Source organism: Rhopalosiphum padi, chromosome 3, assembly GCF_020882245.1.
Source record: "Rhopalosiphum padi isolate XX-2018 chromosome 3, ASM2088224v1, whole genome shotgun sequence".
Taxonomy (NCBI): Eukaryota; Metazoa; Arthropoda; class Insecta; order Hemiptera; family Aphididae; genus Rhopalosiphum; species Rhopalosiphum padi.
Window position 1 is genome coordinate 38,094,911 of NC_083599.1, and position 27,695 is coordinate 38,122,605.

Here is a 27,695-nt window from a genome sequence, read left to right on the forward strand (position 1 = left end):
CGCGTACCCACCTTCTATTTTTTAAATTAAGTTACTGCTAGCATTTGTATATACACTAAAATATAGATCGTAAAAACTGTAATACAATATAGCTTGATTCGTATTTATACCTTTATTACTTCTAATTCAAATAAAATAAAATAAAATAATAATAATCAATATAGTAAATAAAAATAACACAATTGAATTAATATTAAATTTTCGTGTTTCGTCTATCTCGTTAATCTGTTATTTTTTAATATATTCTATTTATAATACACATTGTAGTAAATTTACTAATTGACTAATGGTAGACAATTAATATAAAAAACAAATGTAAATAATAATAATTTCTAGAAAAACATATATTGTTTGTGTGGATGTATTATTTCTCCATTTAAAATAATTACACCTAAAAATATAATTTGTTATATATATGAACTATATATTTTTTTTATCTTGTAAATTTTTCATGTTTTGTATTATATGTGGAGGCTCAATAATGTCACTTTTTAATAATCTTTTACTATATTGAGGGTCTATAATTTCTCTGAGTAAGCACTCTTCGTAAAATCTACAAATAAAATTGAATGAATATTATATACGATTCAATGTAAAATTAAGTACCTATGTCCTATGTGTACTGCAATACTTACAATTTGAGATGCGCTTCCATTTTTGAAGCCCAAAATACATCGTCATACCTTATAACTTCAAGATGAGTCCATTTTGATGTGTAAATAAAAAAAATACATATTTGGCGACCAGTGATATGTAATTGCCCTTGTATTTGATAAAAATAATGGCTTTCTTCTTTTAAAGTGTATATATTGTTTACAACTTTCATATAAGGTAGCTAAATCAATAATATAACATTTTAAAATTATATATCTATGAGTATATTATATAATACACAACAACATGTTAAATACTACCTTTTTATCAAAAACCGCTTTTTCTAAACTTTCGTAATTTTTAACAGAATAAGGACATTTAATTTCACAAATCGCATCCTCTCCGATTAGCCCATCTAAAATCAAAGTTTTTGTTGAATTTATTTATTTTTATTAAATATAGTATGAACAAATAATGACAATCAATAATCAAAAAAAATATAAAAATTGTTACCCGGAGTCGCTGCTAGGTAAGGAACCATTCTGTCGACAAACAATCCACATTTTGCTATTGGTTTTTTAATAATTTCTGTGAGGGATTTTATGGCTATCTGTTCAGTTATTTTACCATATTCGGTTGCGTTGGTAATCACATTTCCATAAATTATATTATGTACCATTATTTTACATGATGTATGAGGTCGCATCTTACATATTTTTCCAAAATTGGAGGCTGTCAAACGTTTTCGTCTTTCTTCAAACCACTTTTGGTTATTAGCTTGATTCCTAGTTTCAATTTCCATCAATTTTCTAGATGACTCAGAAAGTGTGATCGATAAAATATGTTGTACTTTTTTAATTTCAAATTCTTCATCAGACATACAATCATTGAGTGGTTCTGCAAGTCCATAATTTTCATCCGGGCCTTTTGATGTTGAATTTTTATTTTTATACTTTCCTTTTGATAAGAAAAGGGCTCGTCTATTTCTTAAACTTTTTTTTTTGTCAGTTGAATATTTCATAAAACGTTTGGCAACTAGTCCTGTTGAATAAGATAAAATATAAATAACTTATAAAAACTTAAAAATATAAGTTACCAAATAAGTAGCCAAAATTAAATTTTATTAAGATTTACATTTTTATTTATATAATGTATCTAAATCATTTATGTTTTTTCTATTGATTAATTAAAATATATTGTATATTTAAGTACATAGGTACTTTATAACTTGTAAATAATTTGTATGAACTATGAATTCAATTAATATTTATTATAATTTTTATAAATACCTGGGCTTTGCTTTGTTATATTTTTATGAATCATACGAATATATTCACCACCGGAATTGAATGATACTATAGCTGCTTGAACTCTTGTGTTGTAGGATTGTTTTTGGCTGAAATTTAACCTTTTACCGGCTATATATTTGTTGATTATACTGTTGAATTGTTCACAATAATTATTATCAATATCGAATAGTAAACTCTTGGCGTTGTCCACTACACGACGAAGAATATGGTCAATTTGATTCATTAGACCACACTTTATTACCTCCGGGACTAAATTTGTTTCACATTGTTTTGGTCCAGGACAAAAATATTGTTCACACTTTGTATGTTGACCAAAAATATGATAAGGTGCATTCAGTATGTCCTTACGTAATCCTAAAATGTAATTGAAATAATTATACCAATTATAGATACGACCTAACAATATTATATTTATTTTACTTTTAGATTCGGAGTGGATTTTTGTTTATATTTTAATTTTTGGATATAAATTTTAGAATTGTATAAAAAGAATTTATTAAATATTTTTATTTATTTTCACCTTCTATTTTTTCATAAAGTGACTGATCTAAATTTTTCCTGTATTTGATAGATTTGGTAATGGCTGTACGAAATCGAATTGTATTTCGAATTATAAATTTACGAATATAACAGGGGTATGTTGTATTTCTTGTAAGTGCCATTAATTTTTGACAATAATTTCGTAGAATATGGTTTCTACATTCAATTTTTTCTACTAATAGACGTGGACCATACGGAAGTAATTCGTGTAGACGTTTAGTAACACTACTATCACCATCGCCTATAAATTTAAACAAATTGAAATTTTTTTGCAAATATATTCGTATTACTTATTTTCTTACCAATCAGTTTATTGTATTTTAATCCATGTAAGCTTACGCTACTTAAAAAACCTTCAGAAATAGCATCAGCCTCAATACTAGTTGCGCCTTTCGACCAGTTCATAAAGCATTTATGTTTTTCGGAACTTTTACCCAAATTTTTAGCCCTTTCACAAATCACACAATAACGATTTCGTATACCCACAAACAATATTTTTTTTGACCGAAAACCAATAATAGTGGCCTACAACAAATGAAAACAAATATATAAAGATGTTCATATTTTTTTTTATCGATTATTTAAAAAAAAAAATGGAAACTATTGAATTATAAATACTCATTATACCTACTGACACATAGATAATTATTAATTACTTAAAAATGTAATAGTATTATTAATATAAATTTAAATTAATTATTTATCTTACCGCTCCTGAAAACGCATCATATTTAGTTTTGTAGCTACGCTTGCTCCATTGTCCATCAGCAATCACCGGACACATGGGTGTACCGTCTTCATCGATATCACCTGCTTCTATCGCAAGTCTTTTTTCTTCTATACCGGCTAGTTTCATCGTATCCCATGCAGTAGTTTCAATATTTACACTCAATCTATCGATATATTTTGTGTAAGTGTTTGGACTCATGCATGGTATATCTATGCTTGCCGAAAATTCTGCCAACTGCGTATACCCGATACCAATTGCTACCGTTCCACTTGCGATCGCGGTATTCAATGGTAAATAATTTGATTCATTACTTTCTGATGTAATAGTCATAATTAAATTGCACGTTTTACATTTAAAAGTCCAAACACTTTCAAATCCCTTGCATTTCTCATTAATTAACACCACGTCCATAAATGAGCAATCTAATCCAGGTGTGTGGGTAGTTAAATTTTGTATTTGTTGAAATATATGAAATATATCGACAATACGACGTCCACCCCGGAAAGAATATTTTTCACTACAATAACTTGAATCACTACAAATGTGAATAACAAACGCAAAATTAGATCAACAAGAAAAATTATTAAATTCACTTACATTAGAAAAAACCTATGAATTTGTATATACAAATAAATATTTGATTACGATAATAGCTGTTATATTATTATACTTAAGTATAAAATTTTGTATAAAAAAAAAAAAATCAGCTTTAGAAAATATAAATTTAGGTTATTATCCTAAGCCCATGGTTCAAACATAATAATACACTTTAATAATTTAAAATAAAATTATATTTCATGTAAATTTAAATTTATTCACACTATGTAGGCAAGTATAGTTATTTATATTTTTTAAGAATACATATTATATTCTATATATATTTTATTTTTAAGTGTATATCTGTATATTTGTTAAATATAAGTTTTAGAAATTTAAATCATGATTTTTGTGAATTAATAATTAGTCAATATATTATAATTTTTTAATACGTCTGTTATTTATACGATTAATAATTATGTAATTATATATTTGTATAATAATATTCAAATGATTATAATTTAATATTTAATTTGTAATAATTATATGATTTTAGGTACCTATAGCCTATAGGTACTAATATATCATATATTTATTTATATATATATATATTATAATGTAAAAAATAAAGTGTTAAAACATTTAAATTTTGTTTTTTTCCTTACATAATTATTTCGATATTATAAAGATTATTTTAATTATTGTTTTGTCATGTTTTTATCATTTTAAAATTATAGAAATCAAAAGTGACAATAACTATTATAATATCTATAATATATAGGTATATCTATCTATATCTATATCTACCAACTAATATTACGTTATGATTTTAAGTTTATCTGGTTCTTTTGTGTTTAATTATGTTTGCTTATTGTATATGTAACAAAATATGTTTGTACATATTGTGCATGAGAGTCAAATATTTTATAATATTTCAGATTTTAATTGAATCGTATGTATTTAAAATTTTTTTTTTTTTTAACAAATTTACCTATATATTACCTGTACTTATACCTATTAAGACTTACGAGAACAATAATTAAATTATAGGAAAATATAAAACAATATTCATCATTGATATTCCTGTTTTTCCTTTTACATTTTTTCAATTATTAATAATAGGTGAAATTTTTACTGATTTAATTTTTTTATTAAAAATAAAAAAAAATTGTCAACAATAAATTATTATACAAAAAATATTCTACTTCAATTGAAAAAAAAAATATTTTAATCATATGTTGAAAAACTTCAACATTGCGATAAATGATTTTATACAGTAGCAGTAGCGCAAATAATATGAATAACGAATATAAATACGAACAATAATATTCATACCAATCATACATTCATACTCAGTATTATTATTTCACGTATCGATAATTATTTGAGTATTTATAAACCATGCGCGGTCACGATAAGAAAACTCGTTTTGGTCTATGGTACGGTACTGTACGCGGGGTGGAGGAATGAAGACCGAGTATCGAAGGCTGCCGCTGACGATGAGCGCAGCACATGTCCGAGCGTAATTATACTTTTTTTTACCGTAAAACATGGTTTCGTACTTCCAATAATACGGCTTACTGAACGGTTATAAAGCAAAAAACACCTATTATAAAAAATGTAGAGGAGAATTTTATCTAGAAACGTATAGAGCCCAATTTTTGATATCTTTTTTCAATCGTCCAATATTTCACAATGAATTTTATGGTTTTTTTTTACTATTTATTATTTTAATTATTTCAATAATTAATAAAAATATCGAAAATCAGGCTCTATACGATTCTAGATAAAATTCTCCTCTACAAATTTCATAATAGGTGTTTTTCACGTAAAACCCTTCAGTAAGCCGTATTATTGGAAGTACGAAAACATGTTTTTACGGCATATTTTTCTGGGGTGACACGTCCTCTTAACAACTGAATTAATATAAAAATATTATTTAATTGGTTAGATGAAATGGCGCTACCGTTTATTAAATGTCTTCTTCCCATTTTGTTTTAAAGATAACTTAATGAATATTTCTACTTAGGCACAAACAATATGAAACTTTGTGCACATTTTTGTAAAAAACGATGTTATTATATGGTCAAAAGTTTAAATTTTGAAAGTGAGATTTTATCATTAGCACATAATTATTGTGATCTTATGAAAAAAGATGGTTAAAACATACATTCTAAAAAGTAAAAACAGATAATAGTTAAAAACATGTTCTGGTAACAACACAGTGGTACACATATAATATTATATACATACTACATTTTTTTCTTTAGTTTTTCTTAAAATGTAATATTATTTACTATTAAAAATGCAAATGACCATACTATTAAAATTTTTATTTATTTTTTATGCCTACTGTCTTCCTGCCAAGGTATTTCATTTAATTAAACAATTTTGCAAAGTCCAATTAATATAATAATATAAATAATAAATTTAATTCGTAATATCTAGGTTAGGTAGGTATACGGGAATTTAGGTATTGTTTGAAACTTACTTATTATTTCGACGAGTTGCTAAAACGACGATAGTTAAATCAGATTTCAGATCTGAGTTTGTAGATCAGAATTTTATTGTTCTCAGATATTTAATTAAAATATTAAAATATTCAAGCTGAAACGGCAGATACGATTTATGCATAGGTAACTTAATTTTTATTTATCTCTTATAATTACCTATAATTATATATTTATTGATTATAATATATATATAATAATTATAATCACAAATGGTAGTAGTAAAAATACGTGACGTAAATCATAAAAAAAAACCCTCCGTTGCGTAATGCGATGTACAAAATGTGTAATGTTTATGTGTTTTGATGGATACGTGATTTTAGTTATTTAATTTATTCTTTAATTACTATTAGAGAATATATGCAGCCTAACGTAAATACACTGCATATTATGCGCCGTTTTTGTATAATGTATACCTATATCTATTAGATATGCCCATATAAATATATGGGCGTAGACCGTTTGGACGAATCGATCCAAAATATGGTCTGTTTGGGTGAGGGTTTATTCAACTAAAAATACCGGGCGAATAAGTATGACTAGTATGAAAATGCTTATAAATTATTATATACACTCAACAATTAATTAAACAAAATCATGCGTCTGAATCGTAATCTTGTTTTTAATATACCTAATAGTGATTACTGATTAATAACCATTATTAGCGCAACGATATCATCCGTATTTGTCACCAGGTTTTTACATGGCATAGGCAAAAATTCACTCGCCCAAATGGACTATTAATTTTTTGGTCAAAATTATTATCTTCGCCCAAACGACCACTGTCCAAGTATATAATAGATTATAATTACAAAAATTCAAAGTGAACATCAAATGACTTAATAAGGATGCAACTTCGACCGATTAATTATAATATTGCATAATTGTTTTGAAGAATCGTTAATATACGTGATATTGTGTAAGTATATTTTTGAGCTTCAATGACAATCTGTCTGGCCAATACTAGTTTTCCGATTTGTACAAATAACGAAAAATATACGTTTAATTTAATCTATAGTATATTATATATTTTAATCATTTTATTCATTTTAGAATTAAAATTAATTATTAACTCATATATTATAATAATTAATAACATTAACAAGCAGTCTTACGTGAAGATACTGTGTTATTAATATTATTTTTATTGTCATTTTAAAAATGAAAAAATAAATATTTAGCCATTAAGTAATATAGATATTTACTTTATTATTATATTTACGCATTAATATGGCTGCAGTATGTGCGCAATTATTAAGTTTACGGGACAATGATGATATATTATATTGTTTTATGATATAGGTACGTGGCAAAAAAATAGCGATTAACTGTAGTAGTTTATTATTTTTCTTAGTAATAACTATTAGTCGACGTACGCTGCAGTCATGAAATTAACAGCTGACAACTATTACGGTGATAAAAAATGTAATTGTTCACGTCACAATTAAAACTTTATATCTATTACACTAATTTATATACCTATAGCCACCAAGGCATTATGTATCTAATATATTATATTATAAAAAAAAATTATTTTTAGAACTTTTGGCGTTTAATTGAAATGTTATAGTTATACAATATTATAGATATAACTACTATAAATAATATACAAATATATAACTTTTATAGATAAATAGAGTCAAATTGAATTCAAACGTTATTGTTAGTAGGAATGCATACGAATCGAATCTTGATAAAACATTTTAGAACGACTGAAGTCCAATTTGTTTTAGGCACATACTGATTGAGTCCAGTCAAATCAAAAATATAAAAACAAATTAAATCTATGTTTTAATATTAATACTAATTGAGTCCTGTAGGTATAACTTTAAAAAAACGTCGTCCTTTATTCCATCTGCACAAACTTAGAATTAGTAACACATTAGCACAGTAACAATTATAACTCTACAAGTAGGTATGATTTAAAATGTTTTAGATTCTGAGCGAAATTATGAATAAATTATTTTTACAATAAATACCTATACCTAATAGCATGTTTTTGTTTATTCTCAGTCGTAACTTTTTGGAGAAGTAATAATTCTTAAATTTTCAACTTTATAAAGTTATAATAACTTTTCTGGTAGGAAAATGAATTATTCGTGAGCACTTGAAACTTTTACTTATATTAATATTATTTATTGTATTTATATACAGAATAACATTAATTTTGAACTATTACATATCTATATGCAATCATATTACCATCATGAACATATTCCACTGTTTTACGGTAACGCAGCTAGTATTCACTCAAAATATAATAATAATAATAAATTCTATAAATATAATATACTATAACATAATAATTAAATATTATATATTTATATAATATAAGCTTAATTATTAATGCATTTGTAAATTACATTTTAAAAATCTAATAATCTAAATTTAGATTAATGTGCAACTATTGCAGCACGCTAACCGATATATTTTACTTTAAAAATTGTAAATTTATAAGTCTAAGTATAATAGATTCTATCAAGAAAACTTATTAGTAATAAATACAAATTAAATACAGGCAATATTATCGAAAAAAACTTTTTTTAGCAAAATAAATTACTTTACTAGCAATATCAAAAACCATATTATGAAAATATAATATACTTATTAAACACTTAGTAATATAGTAATACATGCAATGATTTAACATTGAATTCAAATTTTACACATTCAATGTAGTGGCCTACTCTATTCTAGGTACATTTACCGCAATACTTTTTCCGTTTATACCAGGATTCAATTAGTATATTATTTTTTTCCAGTTCAGATTAGTTTACACTGGTCATAGTATAACTACAATTGATGCGCGTAGTAAGCAAAAACCTTAAAATATGCAAATGTATTTAATTTAATTTAGATTTTTTATAATCCAAAAAGGATTTTTATTTAACCCTATTAATTGAACTATCCAATAAAAGCATGCAAATACTAGAGGCCCAAAACTTATATATATTATATAATATTCTATAATAATATATAATATATCGTTTTATATTCAGTCACCACTAACCAAGGCACTTAGCATTAACTAAAATAGTCTGTGTATAATATGCACCAGTTAAAATAAATAGTTTACCATAATTGTATAGTTATATATAGATACTACACTGACATGCGGTCATTATTGGGTCACCGTGGGCCGTCACATCATGATATTCAATCAATAAAAATATATAACCTATATAAAATAATAAAATAGGATTAAAATCTTCATTAGACTAGTCTAGCGCTTAGTTGTAACTTATGTTTTCAATAGATATATTATTATGTAGGAATATATAACCTAGTGCGGCTAGTTAGTTCAGGGATAAATTATAAATGTTGTCTATTTAATTATACGTGCGCTCGTATATTATACATATTATTATAGATCAGAGTTTCTCGACATCTTTTGAGTTTTGACTCATGGCACATTAAGATATTTTTAAAAAAACCAGTGATACTCTAAAGCAGTATATCCTGTATTGTATTTATATTTTATATCTTTGGGTTTTTTTTAACTAGTTACAACCAAACATATTATACAAATATATTATTATAATAATATACATTATAAATTATAAAAAAATTAATTAATGAATTAAACTCACACGTTATATCATTCGTAAAATTATTTTTTTAAATAGTGAAAAATATGTATTATTGTTTTATTTTTGAAATAATTTTACAGCACCTCCAATTCAAATTTGTGATAACCTGATTGGAAATATCTAATATAGATACTAAAAAGTAAAAAAAAAAAAAAAAACATTTAATAGCAATAACAACGAAACTTAATTAAATTTTATTTTACTACTAAGTCTTACAAGTTTACTACAATAGTTAATACTTACAGGCTACGATAGTATACCTAACAGAAAACTATGCGGCTATAGGTACATATGTATATATAATAATAATTTACTATTCATTATGTAGTGTAGTTATGGGATCGCTAGCTACTATTGTTATAACATTTTATTAAAATTAATTAAATTAAAAAATAACTAGTAAAACAAACAAACTCAATATATCTACAAGCGACTGTATCTATACAAGTTACAAATGTCAACCATAATAGTCTATAATTTTACAAGAATATAACGATACTAAATATAAAATAATTAATTATTGGTACTACAATAATTCAGTAAAGATATCGCAAACTTATATATATATATCTATCAATAATACTGCTCAAACTATACTGGTTGGTATGCCAGTATAATAGGTACATCGCAATTCACTTGACTATAATCACCTCTCACGGCTGATTTAGTTGTTGACGTAAATATACTGTGGACAAAATACCTAAAAGCACAACGTGACCATTATACAACTATGTATACGGATTAGGCGTATATATTATACAGATCCATGTTAAGTCATATTATATTGGCACCCTATAGGGTAATGTGGTAATGTTAGGGTAACATTTGCAAACATCTCTTTTCTCCTCCATATAGACGTGATTATACTTAGAATGGTTTTGTAAAGTATAGTGTATTATAGTGTATCTATATACAATATAAACATATATTCAAAATTAAAGTCATTATAAACAATTAATTTAAAAGGTACTGTATATTATAATAGACTAATTATATAGCATCATTTAAATTGATAATTGCGGTTATAGTATTTATATAGGACAGGCGATACTATCCTTCTCCCAAAAATGATACCTATTCTACTTTTCGAACAATTATAATAATAAAGTTACTCTTTTCACATTTAAAAATTGTATTATTTTTATTCACGATTTTACGTATAACATTTTGGGACGCGCTGTCTCAAAATTATTATGTTTCATACTATTATGTTATATTGTGACAATATTGTCTGTGAACTGTGAATATAGGTATAGATACAACTTAGAACGGTGTCTTATATCTTTAAACAGACAATTTAATTAAATTAATATAGGTACATAAAAATAAACAATTATACATAATATTAATTTAGTAATAAGTCGTTCCCTCTCATGCCAAATAGTATTATATAGGTATATAGTTCTATTAGTACTTATATATATATATTATGTTAACCTTTTATTTTATTTACATTTTTTCACCACGATAAATTGTGCTAACTTTATTTAAGAAGGCGATGACTACATTTTTTATTAAATTGAATTTATAAAAGTGAAAAGGGTGGAAGATTTATAGTTATACAATTCCTTTTAGTAATTTTAAGTACAATTATTTTGGTTCGACTAACAAAAAAATCAACTCATCTATAAACCCATCGGAAATATGTGTATATAACAATTTATAAGAACATACAATGCAAAATTATAAACATATATACGATATATCGTATACAATATACAAATTTACTTATATTTGTTACCAATTGGTGAATATAATTACAATGAATATAGTAGGAACCGATATATATAATATATATTTATAAATTTTGTGGGCACGTTGCATGTAGATGCCTATGCAATATATGCATATGCATAGGTATAGTTATTGGTATGTATAGTTTTTATAGATAGTCGCAAAATACAATAATATAACTGCTATAACTGACACAATAATAATATTCTATATTATGATATAATATATACGTCATACACAATAAATTGTAAAAGTTAATTTATGATGGGTAATATCATTGATTATATACACTAATATGGCCATATTTATAATGAGTATGGCAACAGGAGGCATTTCATTTAATTTCTAAATTTTCATTGTCTTAATCCACTCTCATAACTGCGGATATTATTACTTATATATATTTCCTGTACAGAATATATTATACCTATTTTTATATTTTGTAAATTGTTACCATAAATTATAATATAATATTATTATCATTGACATTATCATAAAATATTAATCTATAAAACTACATTGCGTAATACTATAGTTAAAACGTTTTCTGAGTATAACAATCCAGAAAGAAAATTTAAAAAAATTTAATAGCCGTTTTTTTTTAACTAAATACGGCTCTGCAGTACATAAGTACTTTAAATATTTTGTAAAAGCGCTCATTCTCCACGATCACCAATAACACGATACGATACTCTGTATTATTAAATATAACACACTAACACAGCCAGCTATATATCTACTATAAAATATAATAATGATCTGTCATGAAAAACTAATTGCATTATATTGTTATTATAACTTATAACATAATAGATTATTTTTGTCAGCAATTGTTGAAAAAAAAGTGAAATAGAAAAAAAACTTTAATACAACTAGGCCCCGCTATATATATACCTGCTTTGCGATAGTCATTATTTATTGACTTAATGTAAATGTTTATTACCTATATATTTATATAATAGGCCGTATAAATGTATAAATAATACCTATAATAATAATAATTAAAACTGAAAGTCCTTGCATTTATCTATATTATTATCAAAAAAACCTCTAAATATAGTGTACCGATATATATCTATATGTTAATGTATAGCTATAATAAGACCGATTTCAGAAAATAAGTTAAATATGAGTGCACCATGCGGCATGCACACGCAAAATAACACAAATAGATAAACAATGAAGTTAAAACTCGAGCTCGTTTTTAAAATTGTTTTCAAAATATATTTCATTACACTTAATCTGAAAATGAGACAAAATCTATTTATTTTTTTTTTTAAATAAAAATATTCTTTACCTATTCATAGGTATATGTATAATATAATAATTATTATGAAAATATCATTATTTTAATTTTAATTATTATACGAGTATATGTCCAGTTTCAATTATTTATAGTCAGAAAAAATAATGCTTGCTAATGACAAAATTCGTTATATAGATTATATAGTCGTTTTTATTTAACTTCCATTATGTAAATAGTAAAATTTTTTCTAATCAGTACCTTCAAAAACACATTTTGGAAAAAAAATGATAAATGGACATTATATATACATATACTGTGGTATATAATTGCATTTTTTGTCGAAAATGTAGATAGGTAACACTAGGTAAATATATTCAGAAATAATCATATATATATTATGTAGGTACCTATGAATGTTTTTTTAGGTAACATAATTCAAAATAATAAAATTAATAAAAAGTATAACTGTTTAACAATTTTAGTTGGTGAGTAATATATGAGTATAATTATATATATACTATATATAATATATAGGTATACAATATAGTCAGTAATACATTTTTTTAAACCTGCATATTAGTATGGGTGTAGTAAATTGAGGTATATTACATTGAATATATCCATAAAGATTAACTGTAACCTTCCATGATGCATATATGAGTATCTATTATAATATGTAACTGGTCACCATTACCTAGCCATCGTTATATAGGTATACCCAGTGAATATTGCTGCACACTATACCTATATGTTATACACGATACACCTCTGCAGTTATATAGACTATATTATAGTATAAAATTGTAGATATTTATTTCATGAATTAATGTACATGCAGAGAGGGTATAAGATATAGTTTATCTGCCGATGAGCGTAAAACATACCCAAAATACCTACATTCAAGTAGCGGGCAATATATAGTTTGTTTATTTTATAGCCTAAATTTACGATACAACCCATAATTCTATATGTAGGACATTTAGCTATAACAGGTACCTACACTGCGATAATATTACAATACGGTAGATATTATAGATAGATAACTATACTTAGCCATATCTATACTTTTATGTAAAATTCTAACTTTCGAAAAAGTAACAACATAATATATTGTTTTATATTATATAATATATAAGCGCATTACAATATAATAATATTATGTAAACGCGCCCAGTGCGAGTTTAACGGATATTGTTACTACTCCGGCGCCGCCACAATTTAATGGCCAAGCGGGTAATTCTATGGGACCGTTAAACGCACACGATATTACCTATGCCTATTATGATATTTACGTATATATACTACGTGCGTATATTAAATTATCGTAATAATATTACATTAATGTTACATACTATGTCATAATGAATGTATGATAAAAAACATAATAATAAATATTGATTAATATATAGTAAAACGAGCGCTCTCTATTCTCTTCAGGTGCGATCCGCGACTTCGGGCGGCGGCGGCGGCGTTTAGGCAAAGTTCGTCTATCACTGAAACACCATCACTACTGTGCGCGCCCAAGTCCGCTACGTGGCGCGGTGTGGGGCGCGGTGCGGGTGCAGTTCGAAGTGCAGGCGGGCCAAACATCTGCTGGTGCGCTGGTGGCGGCGGCAAGACAACCGACCGTGTGTGCGTGTGCCGGCGGCGACGTGACTGATGTGGGAAAAAAAACGGCCGACGAAAAAAAAAACCGTCACTGCGACGGCGGCGGAAAACCCGTCGTCGCGTCGCCGGGTGGGGTCGGGGTGACGTTCGGCGGCGACGGTGGGCCGACGGCCGATTGGTCGTAGTCTAGGAGACCGTCGGCTGGGGGGGCGCGGCGCGGTATCGCGGGCGGAGCGCGCGCACGGCGTCGCGGTAGGACGTCGTCCAATGCGCGAGCGCACCTCGCCGACCACCGCACCGCGCCTCGGGCAAACGACACCGACGCACGGAGAAACGCCGCGCGCGCGCGCGCACGTCAACGATACCACGCACGCACGCACCCGACGTGCATGTACATTTGTTCGGCGGCCGGCCCCTCCTCCTTCCGCGCCGCACCACTGACGTGTACGAGTATACGTGTTTTGTGGGTGTGTGCGTTAGTGCGTGCGCGTGTGTGGGTACGTGTGTGCGTGTGTGTGTGTGTGTCCGTCGACCGGGACCGTGACCGGGGCCGGCGGGGCACCACACTCTCGCTCGGTCGGTTTAACGACGGCAGCAGTTTGCCGCGATCAGCCTTGCCCGAACGAACGATATATGCGCGTACACGTAATAATATCATATTATATACCTGCGAGCAAACAACGCACTCACGCGCACGCAAAGGCACACAGACGCATCATAATAATAATATCGTGTTATTATTTTGTACGGTACATCGCGTATAATAGGTATATAATATTATATTATTATTGTAGCCGCGAACCGTATCTAATATAATATATAGCGATCCGTCGGTCGTGTTACAGTGTCCGCGAGTCGAAGACGCACGCGAATTCACCACCGCCGCGCCGATACGTCGTCGCAGTGTTTGCGAACCGCACGCGTCGAGAGTATAATATTATTATTATTATAATATACACCGCGCCGTTTGCGGGTACGCGCACCAGATCCAAGTGCCAGCAAAGCGGCTGCAGCGCGGCGCAAGTGTTACGAAATATCTATACCTGTATATAATATACATGCCGTACAGTCGCTGTGCACAAATATTATGTACGATTGTCCGCCGTTACCGTCACCGCCGCATTCGCTAACGCCGCCGTTGTCGCCGTCGTCCCCGCGGTCGCGATCGCCACTCCGCCGTCGCCTCTGATATCGCACATACAGGTAGATGTTTGCAGCGCAAGTGTGACAGCGTCGTATATTATACATAGTGTACACACGTGAAGCAACGCCGTCTGCGACCGCCCGTAACCGTCGTCACATCATAGGAGGTATACAATACATAATTATTATACCGATAAATACAGGTAAAAGTACAAACGCTAACTATGACAATGCTATCGTCGCAAAAACTTTTGTACTCCGATACGGCGACCGCCGCGGCCGCGGCCGCAGCCGCCGCTGCAGCTGCTGTCAACGCGGCGGCCATGTACGGCGGCAACTCGTCGACCACCGGCGCCGGTGGGGGCGGCGGCGGACCGTCGTCGACGCCGTCGCTGTGCTCGCCGCCTCCGCAGTCGCACCACCAACAGCAACAGCAACAGCAGCAACAGCAGCAGCAACAGCAACAGCAACAGCAACAGCAGCTCGTGTTCGGCAGCAGTGCCTCAGCCGCGGCTAACATGCAACAGCAACTGTACGGCGGCATGAATTCCGCCGCAACCGCGGCCGCGGCTATGTACGGTTTGAACGCGTCGGCCGCCGCTGTCGCTGCCGCGGCCGCAGCCGCTGGTGCCGGCGGAGACCCGACCGGTGCCGCGAACGCCGCAGCGCTACAACGTGTACGTGCCGACAAGACGTATCGTCGGAACTACACGCACGCTAAACCGCCATACTCGTACATTTCGCTCATTACGATGGCCATACAAAATTCGCCGGTGAAAATGCTCACACTCTCCGAAATCTATCAGTTCATCATGGATCTGTTTCCGTTCTACCGGCAAAACCAACAGCGGTGGCAGAACTCCATCAGGCACTCGCTGTCGTTCAACGACTGTTTTGTTAAAGTGCCACGGACACCCGACAAACCAGGTAAGGGCTCATTTTGGACGTTACACCCAGACTCAGGAAACATGTTCGAGAACGGTTGCTACCTACGACGACAAAAGCGTTTCAAAGACGACAAAAAAGACGCTTCGTCGATCCGACAACACGGTGACGGCGGTGGCGGTCACCACCATCAGCACCACGGAGGTCATAATCACTCAAAGAGTTCGTCGCCCATGCTGCACAGCGGTGGCGGTGGCAGTCAACATCAGCTTAGTGGTCAACATCAACTGAGTGGTGGCCACCACCATCAGCAGCACCATTTAGACATGGTATTAGACAAAAAACCGTCGTCGTCGGTACCGCCGTCATCGGCGTCGTCCTCGTCAGTACTCGCCGCTGCTGCGGACCACCACCACCATTTGCTGCAACTGCAACACCACCATAATCAAAAACTAGGTGCCGGTGGTGGCGGGCTCATGTCTTCGGCCGCCGCGGCAGATTTAGGTTTCGGTAGTGGCATGCACCATCAACACCAACAACACCAACAGCAGCAGCAGCACAGCAAACACCATTTACTGCTACACCACCACCACACGCACGAGCACCAAAACAGCCACAACAACGGTAATCACCACGACAGTGACCACGATCACGTGCACCACATGCACCATCACCTACAACAACACGGTGGTGGCGACGATGACTCGTCATCGTCAATGTTGGTTGGGTCGTTGCTGCAACATCACCAACACCAGCAACAACAACACCAACAGCAACAGCACCACCACCAGCAGCAGCAACACCATCAGCAGCAGCACAGTCCGGTGGACATTTACGCCGCAGCAGCGGCCGCGGCGCACCACAACCACCAGCAACAACAACAACACCAGCAACAGCAGCAGCAGCATCATAGCCACCACCAGCAACTCCAACTGCAGCAACACCTCAAGTCTTCAGCAGCAGCTGCCGCCGCGGCCGCAGCCGCTGCCGAATTCGCCGCATCCAGTCATCCGTTTTCGATTACGCGACTGTTGCCGCCACCGCCAACGGCATCGGTCGCTGCAGCCGCATCAGCGTCCGACAAACCGTCGTCAGCTGCATCCGTGGCCGCGGCCACCGCATCGTCCGCGACCGCCGCCTCCGCCGCCGAGAAAATGTACGAAATGGCAGCGGCTTCGCAATACGGTACTACGGCTGGGTATAACGATTACTATCACCCACACGCACACCCACATCATCCACATCACCACGGGCACCCACATCCACACCACCAGCAGGCATCACTATATCACGCGGCCGCGGCCGCTGCAGCAGCTGCCGCAGCAGCAGCAGCTTCCGGCGGACCGCAATCGTCCGGATCGTCAGTATCCGCCGCTGCCGCCGCCGCCGGATCGTCGTCGCCGTTGTGACATCACCATCACCATCAGCAGCTCCAGCAGCACCACCAGCACCAATATCCGCCACTTGTTTGAAAACGGTGTGGTCGATCGTGGGCAACAACAGCGGCAGCAGCAATAGTAATTAATGCAGCCGCGCTTAATTTTTCTTCATTAATTTCCAAGCGTTTGTCACGCGCGCATGCGTGACCGCGGTACGCAACGAATGTGTAATTTTTATTTTGTTTTTTTCTAGTAATCTCTCGAGTACCTTCTGCCTATAAACTATTATATATATTATACTCATATGTGTTTGATACCGTCATGTTTCGTTTTTAGATTTATTATTATTATTATTATTATTATTATTATTATATACGTGTGTGTGTACAGTATATATTTTATGTTAGTGTGTACGCGTTTAAAAAATTACAAAACGACCTTTTACGTTTATCTATCTATATATATATATATATATATAAATTATTAATTTATACAAAACAGTAATGCGATGTGATGCAAAAATTGTTGTGCAAGTAGTTGCGTTTTTTCCCTCGTAAACATTTATGTATGCATATAATATATTATATATTTATATATTTTATACAAATAAAAGTATAATATATGTAAATATTGTGAATTATATGTATATTTGTAAACGTAGTAAGCTGTACTATTGTGAATATATTGGACGCTCACTGCGGCCAGTATATATATATATATTATATATAGGTACGTCGAGCGACTTACGACCTTTTTCGCCGCGTTACCATATAGTATGTTAAAATAATTTTAGAACTAATATATAATATATAAAATATGTACGTTGAAAATAGGAGTTTTTTATGTTACTTTTTTTGTCGTCGTCGCGTGCGCGGCGACGGCGGTGTTAGCCGGGTCTTAAACGACGCCGCCGCCGCCGCCACTGCACTATACTCTATATATATATATATATATATATATATACGCGTACGCACAGCAAACTGTTGTACTTTAAGTATTTTTTTTATATACATATATATATCTATTAATATATATATACAACAATACAATAATACGATATATGTACATTGTAAGTGTATATTTTGTAATGTGACTTTGTCACATTGCGATCATGTCCTAAATATATGCCGTGTACCTATATTTTACCTATATAATATGTAAATATTTATATTATGTGTATATTATATTATAAATATTTATCATGTGTACGGTTTTAAGTAAAATAAATTCAATTCGACAACATATACAAAATTATACCAACGTGCTTTTTTACAAACCGTGTAAAATTATCATTTCAATATGCAATGCCGTGTGATGGATTTTATGTCACACGACATAATATTACCTATATAGTATATACCTATTTATATTAGATGTATAATTTTACACGATATACTTGTATTTTAATATAATTATATGCCTTTTGAGTTTTGAGCTATATATCAAGTTTTGACTAGGAAACGGGTACCTAATTAGGGTAATTAATTATACTACACACGTAATTAGTATATACACGCGTAATACCTATATGAAATATGCAGAACATTGCAGTGTATGCGCGTGTATCAGTGTGACATATTAATATATTATAATTATTTATTTATTTATTTATATACATATATACATATATAGGTTATTCATTATATAATAACGTAACTTGTAACAATAGTTTTAGCTTAGCTACAACTTACAATATCCTGAAAACCCCAATATATATTTCTGATACAACATACAACTACACAAAATAACCTGTAAGTATATGAAACTATCATTACGTATGTATAGTGTTATGGAATTAAACACGGCGGCAACTGTACAAAAAATTAGGAAAAGTATCATCACGATTTCCCTCGCATCATAATGTATTATTATATTTATTATCATATAATATATCATTGACCTATTACACAGGTTATATTACTTTGTAGGAGCAGGTATACCTATAAATATAAAATTATCTCAAACAGAATAAATGAATATCAGACTACCACATGTTTTCACATTTTAATTTTTAAACATTAATATGAGTAAAACCTTTATTCTTTATTAATTATACGAATAAGCATTTATCTTTTTTAAATGACGATTTCGTTCATATTGTAGCATAAATAGTGTGTTGTTTTAAATAGTGGCAATATTATTTTTTCATATCACAACAATAAATCAAACAATTTCTATTAACTGCAATAATATAGGTACCAATACTTGTATAATAACTGGCAGTTACAATAACATTACATTTATCATTACTTTTATATTCTGATTAAATTATAATAATATATGTGTACTACGATAATGCGCACATTACACACATTCGTCAGATATAATTTATCACGAATCAATGTACAATTTAGCTTCATTAATTATTATTTATAGTAACGTATAATATGATTAACTTTTGTAACTATAATGTAATATGTTAAATAATAAATATACAAAAATACACAAAAAAAATGTACAGGCATATAAAAATATATAAGTGGAAAATAGCTATATTATATAATATTACTCTGAATATAATTATTGTAAATAAAAATTATAACTTAAAAGAAAACAATCATGATTTATAATATACCTGATAGGTATGTATTAAAATAAAAACTGATACAAAAAATGGATTAGTATACGTATAAAGTATTCATTCGATAATATTTTATTTTAGAGACAACTGTTGGATTTTATCGTGTCAGTAAAAAAAAATATATAAGGTACCTATACAATATGACAGTATAACAATTATGATAATTATATAATTCGTAACAATTATTAATTTTTCATGACATTATCACTAATTCAGTATCAATTAAAATGAATACAATGAAGTATTTTAGAAAAATTATTATAATATTGCATAAAAACGCGTACCTATTATTTTTTTTATTTTAAACAACTTAAAACTTTTTCTTCATATAATTCATTTAAAAGTGGATAGTTTAAGCAGGTTTTCGAAGTTGATAAAATATTTTATTGCAACAAGCCGTATAATTTAGTAACTAATTACGTATACAAAAAGACAATGTCATAAAAATAAAAAGTCTAGCCTTAATATCCAAAATATACTTAATGATTATTGAAATTTCATTAAATATTCATTACTACTGGAAAGGCTTCAAAACCATTTATTCAGTTTCGATTAAGGTCACTCAAAGATATTCCTAATGATGTGTTAAATTGTGCAAACTTTTTTTATTTTAAATGTAAATTTACTTTCTTGTTCTACGAAAAAGTATTATATACGAAAAGAAATCTAAAATGCATTAACCATTACTTATACTAAGTTATTCACCAAGCATACTCAATCACTATAATTTCCTTTAATTATACATTTATTATATACAAATTCTGAATTTTTAAATTGCTAAATACCTGTTGCTAAATAGGAACTTGAAAAGTTGAGAACATTTTTTTTAAATATTAACCACCCTATTTAAACTTACATTTTTAGATGCTAATATCTTAATGATTTTTATGTACCTACTTACATATAGGTCTTTGGATAAATTTAAATTTGAACGAGAAATATCTGAGTTATATTAAAGCTTATGGGCTATATTATGGATATACAAGATAATAGTAATATCATACTATATAATCATTATAGGTTTAGAAAATATATAAAGGCCATATAATATGATTTGAACAATATAGGTGAGTATACTTGGTGAATCATTGAATCACTCTGTACATATATTACTCAATTATGTATTTTTTCACAAGACATTTTATATGTGTGCTGTCCAACCTACATAGCAGAATAATTAAACTAAAAAAATATAGGGCATAATATTATTATATAGGCTTATTATTTAGGTATAGAAATAATGAATAATATTTTCAAACCATTATTATCCCTAATTCAGTTTCTATAGAATTAATTAGGTAATTATAGTATATCAGTAAATGTATAGTAAAATTATTGGTATAAAAACTTAAACTATATTTATAAATATCGAAAGAGTATTTTTTTATAACCGGATGCTTTCATTATTAGTTCAGTAATAACCAAAGTCCATATTTTTTGATTTCTAAAATTCAAACAATTGGATGTGGGAATAATATTTTCTATTCAAATAATAACAGTGTGGGAATAAAAATGTCTGATAAGAAAATAAACTAATAATTAGCATAGTTATACAACAAATATATGATTGTGAATAAAGAGAAAAATATTTTAAGTTAATTTTTGTATTAAATTTATTTGTACCAACAGTAGAATAATATAGAAGATTAAACTTATTTAAGTTAAAAAGAACATAATTGAATACAATGTATAAATTAGAGCATAACTACATTTTATTTTTAAGGACATAAACTGATTAATAAATACGCTGTAGCCTTTAACGACTTACAAAAATGGTGTAATTAAATAATTACCATATCGATTAACGACTACTCACGACTCACGAGTAATATGTCGTAAACTCATAATGAATCGTCATAATATACAAAACAATGCGTGTTGAATGTTGATAATACATACAACTACCTTTAACTGCAGATAAATACTAATTTCTATTAATTCTCATCAACGTGCGGGGTTATTGCAGGTTTTACGTCAAAACGGTCCGTTGATTATATATTATATCTATTTATTTATTTATTTATTTATCAATTTTATAATTTATTTTTTTCGTGACGTATATAGCACTATAACTGCATGCAGTATATACCTGCAGTTATACGCATAAAAGATGACGTATAATTTGCACAATTGCACAATAATTTTTCATATAACATTGTAAATTGAAACCTAATATAAGCAAGAAGTAAGTAAGTATATACAATATTATATTAATAATACGTTACCACGGTATACAGGCAACGGTTATAAACGAGTATATATAATAATATGACGGACATCTGTAATAAACTCGGGTTTAATGCGTTTTCATAGCATTCTATATAATACAACAACAATTAGGAATACATCATAATATTACATTATTGGTAGGTATATATTATTATAAGTGAGTACGCGCGTGTGTGCTTATGAGATTTCACGGAGTTATTAGTTATTACTCGGTATATTTAACTATTTTAATATTATATTGTTGTATTATGCAGCGCTGTGTGTTGACGGGTCGTCTTCGTCGTCAGTAAACGCCGCCGACGGAACGCTATATAGTCTATATTCAATAGTATATGTACATATATATATAAGCATAGTACGCAGACGAGATGGTGCGCGCGCAACAACAATAATTAATAGTAATTGGTATATATTATATGTATATACATATGTATATATATATATATATGTATAGAAACGGAAAGCCATCGCGCGCGCCGGTGGCGGTGATTTATTGTAATATATGTAATGCGCGCCGTTGTCGACGACGACCGTAACGGGGCGGCGCAGCGGTCTCTCGGGGGTTCCATCATCATCCGAATCTGTGCGCGCGGGGCCGGGGGGAAACGACTCCCCTCGCCGCGCGACCGACCCATTTTCCAAAGCGGCCGCGGGCCCCGCGGTCGAGTACACAGCCGACCGGGTAGCTATCCGCCACCGCCGCCGCTCCGACGATAATAATTAATTCATCACCGTCCCCGTCGCCCCTTCCCCATCACCGCACCCGACGTCAAATACCCCTCCGCGTCATCCCCCTGCAGCGGTAGAACAGATTGGAGAGATCAAAATAATAATACTACTACTACGCGCCACCGCCACCGCCGCCGTTTACTATATCATATGTATATATATATATACACGCGTATATACACATAATAATATACCCGCAGTCGCCGTTTATGCGCCACTAATCATTATCATCGGCGGCGGCGGCGGCGGTGGCCTGAGATTTTCATCGAGTGTGGGAGGCGGCGGGGTGGCCCACCCGTTTCCACCCATTTGTCGGCTCGTCGGATATCGCGCATCCCTAGGCGGGTCGTCGCTCGGCCACGGCGGTACACGTGCGTATGTATTGAGTGTACATATATAAATGTGTGTGTGTGAGTATCCCATACATAGCCGCCGCACCGGACGGCTGTCGAGCGAGCTTTGGCAAATAAACGCGACGGCGGTCGCCACTTTAGGGATTTACAGTTGTTGTACTTATTGTTGTAGTATATTATATATATAGCTTTTGTTCATTATTTTTTTGTATATATAATTATATCTATGTACCTTATATATACCACGGATGGACCTAAGTTTTATTGTTTCTCTCTCTTTTTCTGCAGTATACACATATATATATATATACATATATTAAATATACTGGGAAAAAAAGGCAAAACGTTGTGGCCCGCCCAGCTATATTTCATAGATCGCGGTGTACACATCAAGCAATTATTACAATGTATGTAGGTATGCACATATTATATTTAGAACACGGTATAACATGATTACAATAATATAAGAAGTATATAGCATTATAAATATTTATAATTTATAGCTATTAGGTATATTATATTACTATTATAATTAGTCGGTATATAAATATTTCTAAATATATTAGGTATATAAATGAAAAACCACTGTTATAATTTATTGTAATGATTTTACGGTATTGTCAGTGATTTGATTTCCCGCATTTCCGCAACATTTTGGTACGTGAAACCGAGAAAACAGCACCACTTTGATTCGTTCTGTATATTATTTGTATATCTAGTCGTAGACTCATAATAAATTATGTAGGTGGTTTAGATATTATATCAAATGTATGTTCTGAAAATCCACTAAAAGTATTCAAATATAGGCCCTAAACACATACCCACCTGGTTAACTATAGATAAAAGTTGAGATATTCCCTTGGAAAAATGAAAATATATATAATACGCGTATATTTCGTATGTTTGATAGAAACAACCATTCATCACGGTAAGCTTTTAAAAATAATTGTAAATGGCCTTAGGTAAACATTTTAATTTGAAATCTGACGTTTTATACCTAAACCATAATATAGATTAAACCTAAACCTATTATAATAGATTTAATACTCAATAATGATATGTTATATTTTAATACATAAGTTTATTTTTAATATATTTTTAAACAAATAAATAGTTTCGGCTTTCTAAAAATATTTTTAATTATGACGACAGCTTAGATTAGCTAACTATGTAATGCCTAACGCGTAACTATAGTCCGATTGGCAATTATAATCAATTTCTCAATATGAAGAGTAAAGGAAATGATAAGTATTTGTATACATGCAATACACTATACTATTCTGTGAATTTATTAAATTTATATCATCTGCATAACTGACTAATGACGATTAAAAATTTCAAAACATATGAAATACAACAAAATCGCTTCGTTCTATCGTTATTGTTTCCCCACGACACGCGCGGTGTGCAGCAGATGTCCGCACGACAACAGCGTGATTTGTAATAATTATTTTAAACATTTATTTAATAGAGTGACGAGTACAGCGCAGTGTTTATAAAATAATTCTAAAAAGTCGGTCTCGGCAGTAGTATTTTATGACTGTCGGGGTGTAGTGGCGGTAGGGGGGAGGCGTACAAGCAGGTGCGATACCACGTATTCGCGCGAGTTGCGTACATAAAGTCAAATTACGTGTCGTCGTTTGTGTGTATGTGTGTGTATATGCAACCATTGACCGGAACCGGCGACGTCCACCTCGACCACTTCCACGTCCGTTATTGCCGCGACATATGGGCTGCCGGTGTCCGAGAATTACGAATAACAAATCATCGTGACTCGTAACAATTATGGAAAAATTAAAAAGTCAACAACGCGTCAAGTCCGAACTTAAAGGTCGGCGGTGACGGGAGGACCAACGTTACGTGTTTAGGCTGCAAATTATTGTATTTAATATACAGTATATATACACAGTATATAATATGTATACAAAAATGCAACACACACGACCCTTGTATACGTGTATATATTATATTATTACCTATTATACGTAATACGTTTTAAAAGTTGGATCTATTCGCTGTACCAATTATACATACATAAATATAAATATATATTTGTGTGTCATGTGTGTGTGTGTAGGAACTCAAGATACGAACTCTGTTCCTCGTCCATCTAGAACGCAAGGCTTATGGTTTATGAACTATGGTGGATATCCTGCAATAGACAATAGCCATCCCCGCAACGAAAGTGATAAATCGATGTATCTGGTAGCATGTATAATAATTTTAATAAATGACCTATTACCTCAGGTATAGTGTAACAAACATCAGTTATAATATTTCATTTGTTCGCTTTTTTTTTTTTTTTAAGTTAATTCTTAAAATAAAGTTTGACGCCACTGTTATAATATATAATATTATATACTAGTATATATAGTTATAAATATTATTTATATATGTGTTATATACATCAAGCGCAAACTTATAGAGAAAGAGAATTCGCTTTAATAAGAAAAATATTATCGTTCGTGACGCCGAGTCGCGTAGTAGTCGTCATAAACTGTTCTCCCTTTGTGTGCTTCGACGTATGCGACCACTATACACGTCGGTCAACACGGCGGCGCGTAAAAACAATAAATACCGCCTCGCGTATTTGTTATGTCGTCGTATATAATATAATATATATACTATAACGTCCCCTAAATATCGGTCTTTTATTAATATACACACGTAGGTGTACATATATATTATATATATATATATATATATATATATACACACACAATATACTGTCGTTCTCTAAGGGTGACCACCACAAAACCCCCGCCACCATCAATTGCCGGCAATTTCGAGTGGCCGCCGACGGTGTCGGCGGCAGCGGTTTATTATTATTATTTATTATTATTTTTTAACCGCATGTGTCTTTTTTCAACGACCCATACGCTCCACTGTACACATAATATACGTAAACGTATATACTATATATATATATATATATATTAATATACGCACTCATCACACACAAACACACGCATATCCTAAAAAAACCATCCCATTTGCACGGCACTCGTGCTCACATTATATACAATAGGTGTACCTAACACGTACGTTACACAACGTATATATATATATATATCGTAGATATTTAAATATATATATATATATATAAACACTAGCACATATAACACCGCACATCGATGTATATAATATAATACATAATATTCGAATATAATAATAATATGTACGCGCGACCGGTGATGGTGATGCGTATATTATGTATATATAGCTGCCGGGTCGCACGGTCGTTCTCGTCGTGGGTCTCGGGAAACGACTACGCGACGACGGCGGAGCGGTTTATTATTATTTATCTACCCATTTAACCCAACCCTGTTTTCCTCCGTGCGAGCGTTTTTTTTTCTTGTTTTGTTTCCACGAACTGTTTGAACAACAACAACGCGCATATAGTCGTACCTATATATATATATATATATGTATACGTGACGGCGAGTGAGTGGTGCGAGCGAGAGTGTGTGCGCGGTGCAGTTTCTACCTGGGCCGCCGCCGCCGTCGCTGACAATCTCTCTTCTTTTTGTCTTTATACCCGCCGCCACGCCGTCACCTGCTTCAAAAAAATAAAACCCATCCCATCACCCATCGGCCATCGCGAGTGCCGTACCCACCACCCCACCGCAACCCACTGCGCACGCCCAATATCGCATTATTATATACCGCCACCGCACAGGTTTATACATATATATATATAATATACACCTATAGGTACGCTCGATGACGAACACGACGACGCACTTTGTTTGCTCGCCGTGTGATCATGATATTTCCTGTTTGCCGGTGGTTTTTTTTTCTCAAAACTATTATATTTTAGTGTGTGTAGAGATATGAAGACGACGATGACGGTGACGACGACGATGAACATCACTAAAACGTAGGTACCTACCTACCTAATGTATACTATTATACAGCCCGCCACCTATGGTTGTTGACAAAACGGCGGCGGGACCGTGTGAGGTCTGCGGCAGCCACTCCTCTAGATCGCGGCGGC

At 31.9% G+C, this 27,695-nt stretch overlaps 2 protein-coding genes across 2 annotated transcripts; one reads left to right on the forward strand and one right to left on the reverse strand.

Annotated features, from left to right (window-relative positions):
• Positions 1-425: 425 nt before the first annotated feature.
• Positions 426-3,498, reverse strand: LOC132927873 (uncharacterized). The gene is made up of 7 exons (XM_060992453.1): positions 3,154-3,498; positions 2,747-2,969; positions 2,425-2,685; positions 1,884-2,258; positions 1,108-1,635; positions 915-1,009; positions 426-835 (listed from the first exon to the last, which is right to left on the reverse strand). The coding sequence occupies exons 1-7, from the start codon at positions 3,370-3,372 to the stop codon at positions 632-634; spliced, it is 1,905 nt and encodes a 634-aa protein (XP_060848436.1). The 5' UTR covers positions 3,373-3,498; the 3' UTR covers positions 426-631.
• Positions 3,499-14,625: 11,127 nt separating this feature from the next.
• LOC132924105 (homeotic protein female sterile-like) lies at positions 14,626-19,060 on the forward strand. The gene has a single exon (XM_060988207.1). It carries the CDS (start codon positions 15,767-15,769, stop codon positions 17,834-17,836), a length of 2,070 nt encoding a protein of 689 aa, XP_060844190.1. The 5' UTR covers positions 14,626-15,766; the 3' UTR covers positions 17,837-19,060.
• The last annotated feature ends 8,635 nt before the right edge of the window (positions 19,061-27,695 follow it).

What these genes read in the sequence shown, in the direction of transcription:
- LOC132927873 (XM_060992453.1), bottom strand. Translation starts at nt 3,372, where the DNA reads ATGAGTCCAAACACTTACACAAAATATATCGATAGATTGAGTGTAAAT. An exon ending in AAAATACAATAAACTGATTG is followed by an intron (nt 2,686 to 2,746) that starts GTAAGAAAATAA and finishes TTAAATTTATAG; the next exon opens with GCGATGGTGATAGTAGTGTT. An exon ending in TATAACAAAGCAAAGCCCAG is followed by an intron (nt 1,636 to 1,883) that starts GTATTTATAAAA and finishes CTTATTCAACAG; the next exon opens with GACTAGTTGCCAAACGTTTT.
- LOC132924105 (XM_060988207.1), top strand. Translation starts at nt 15,767, where the DNA reads ATGACAATGCTATCGTCGCAAAAACTTTTGTACTCCGATACGGCGACC.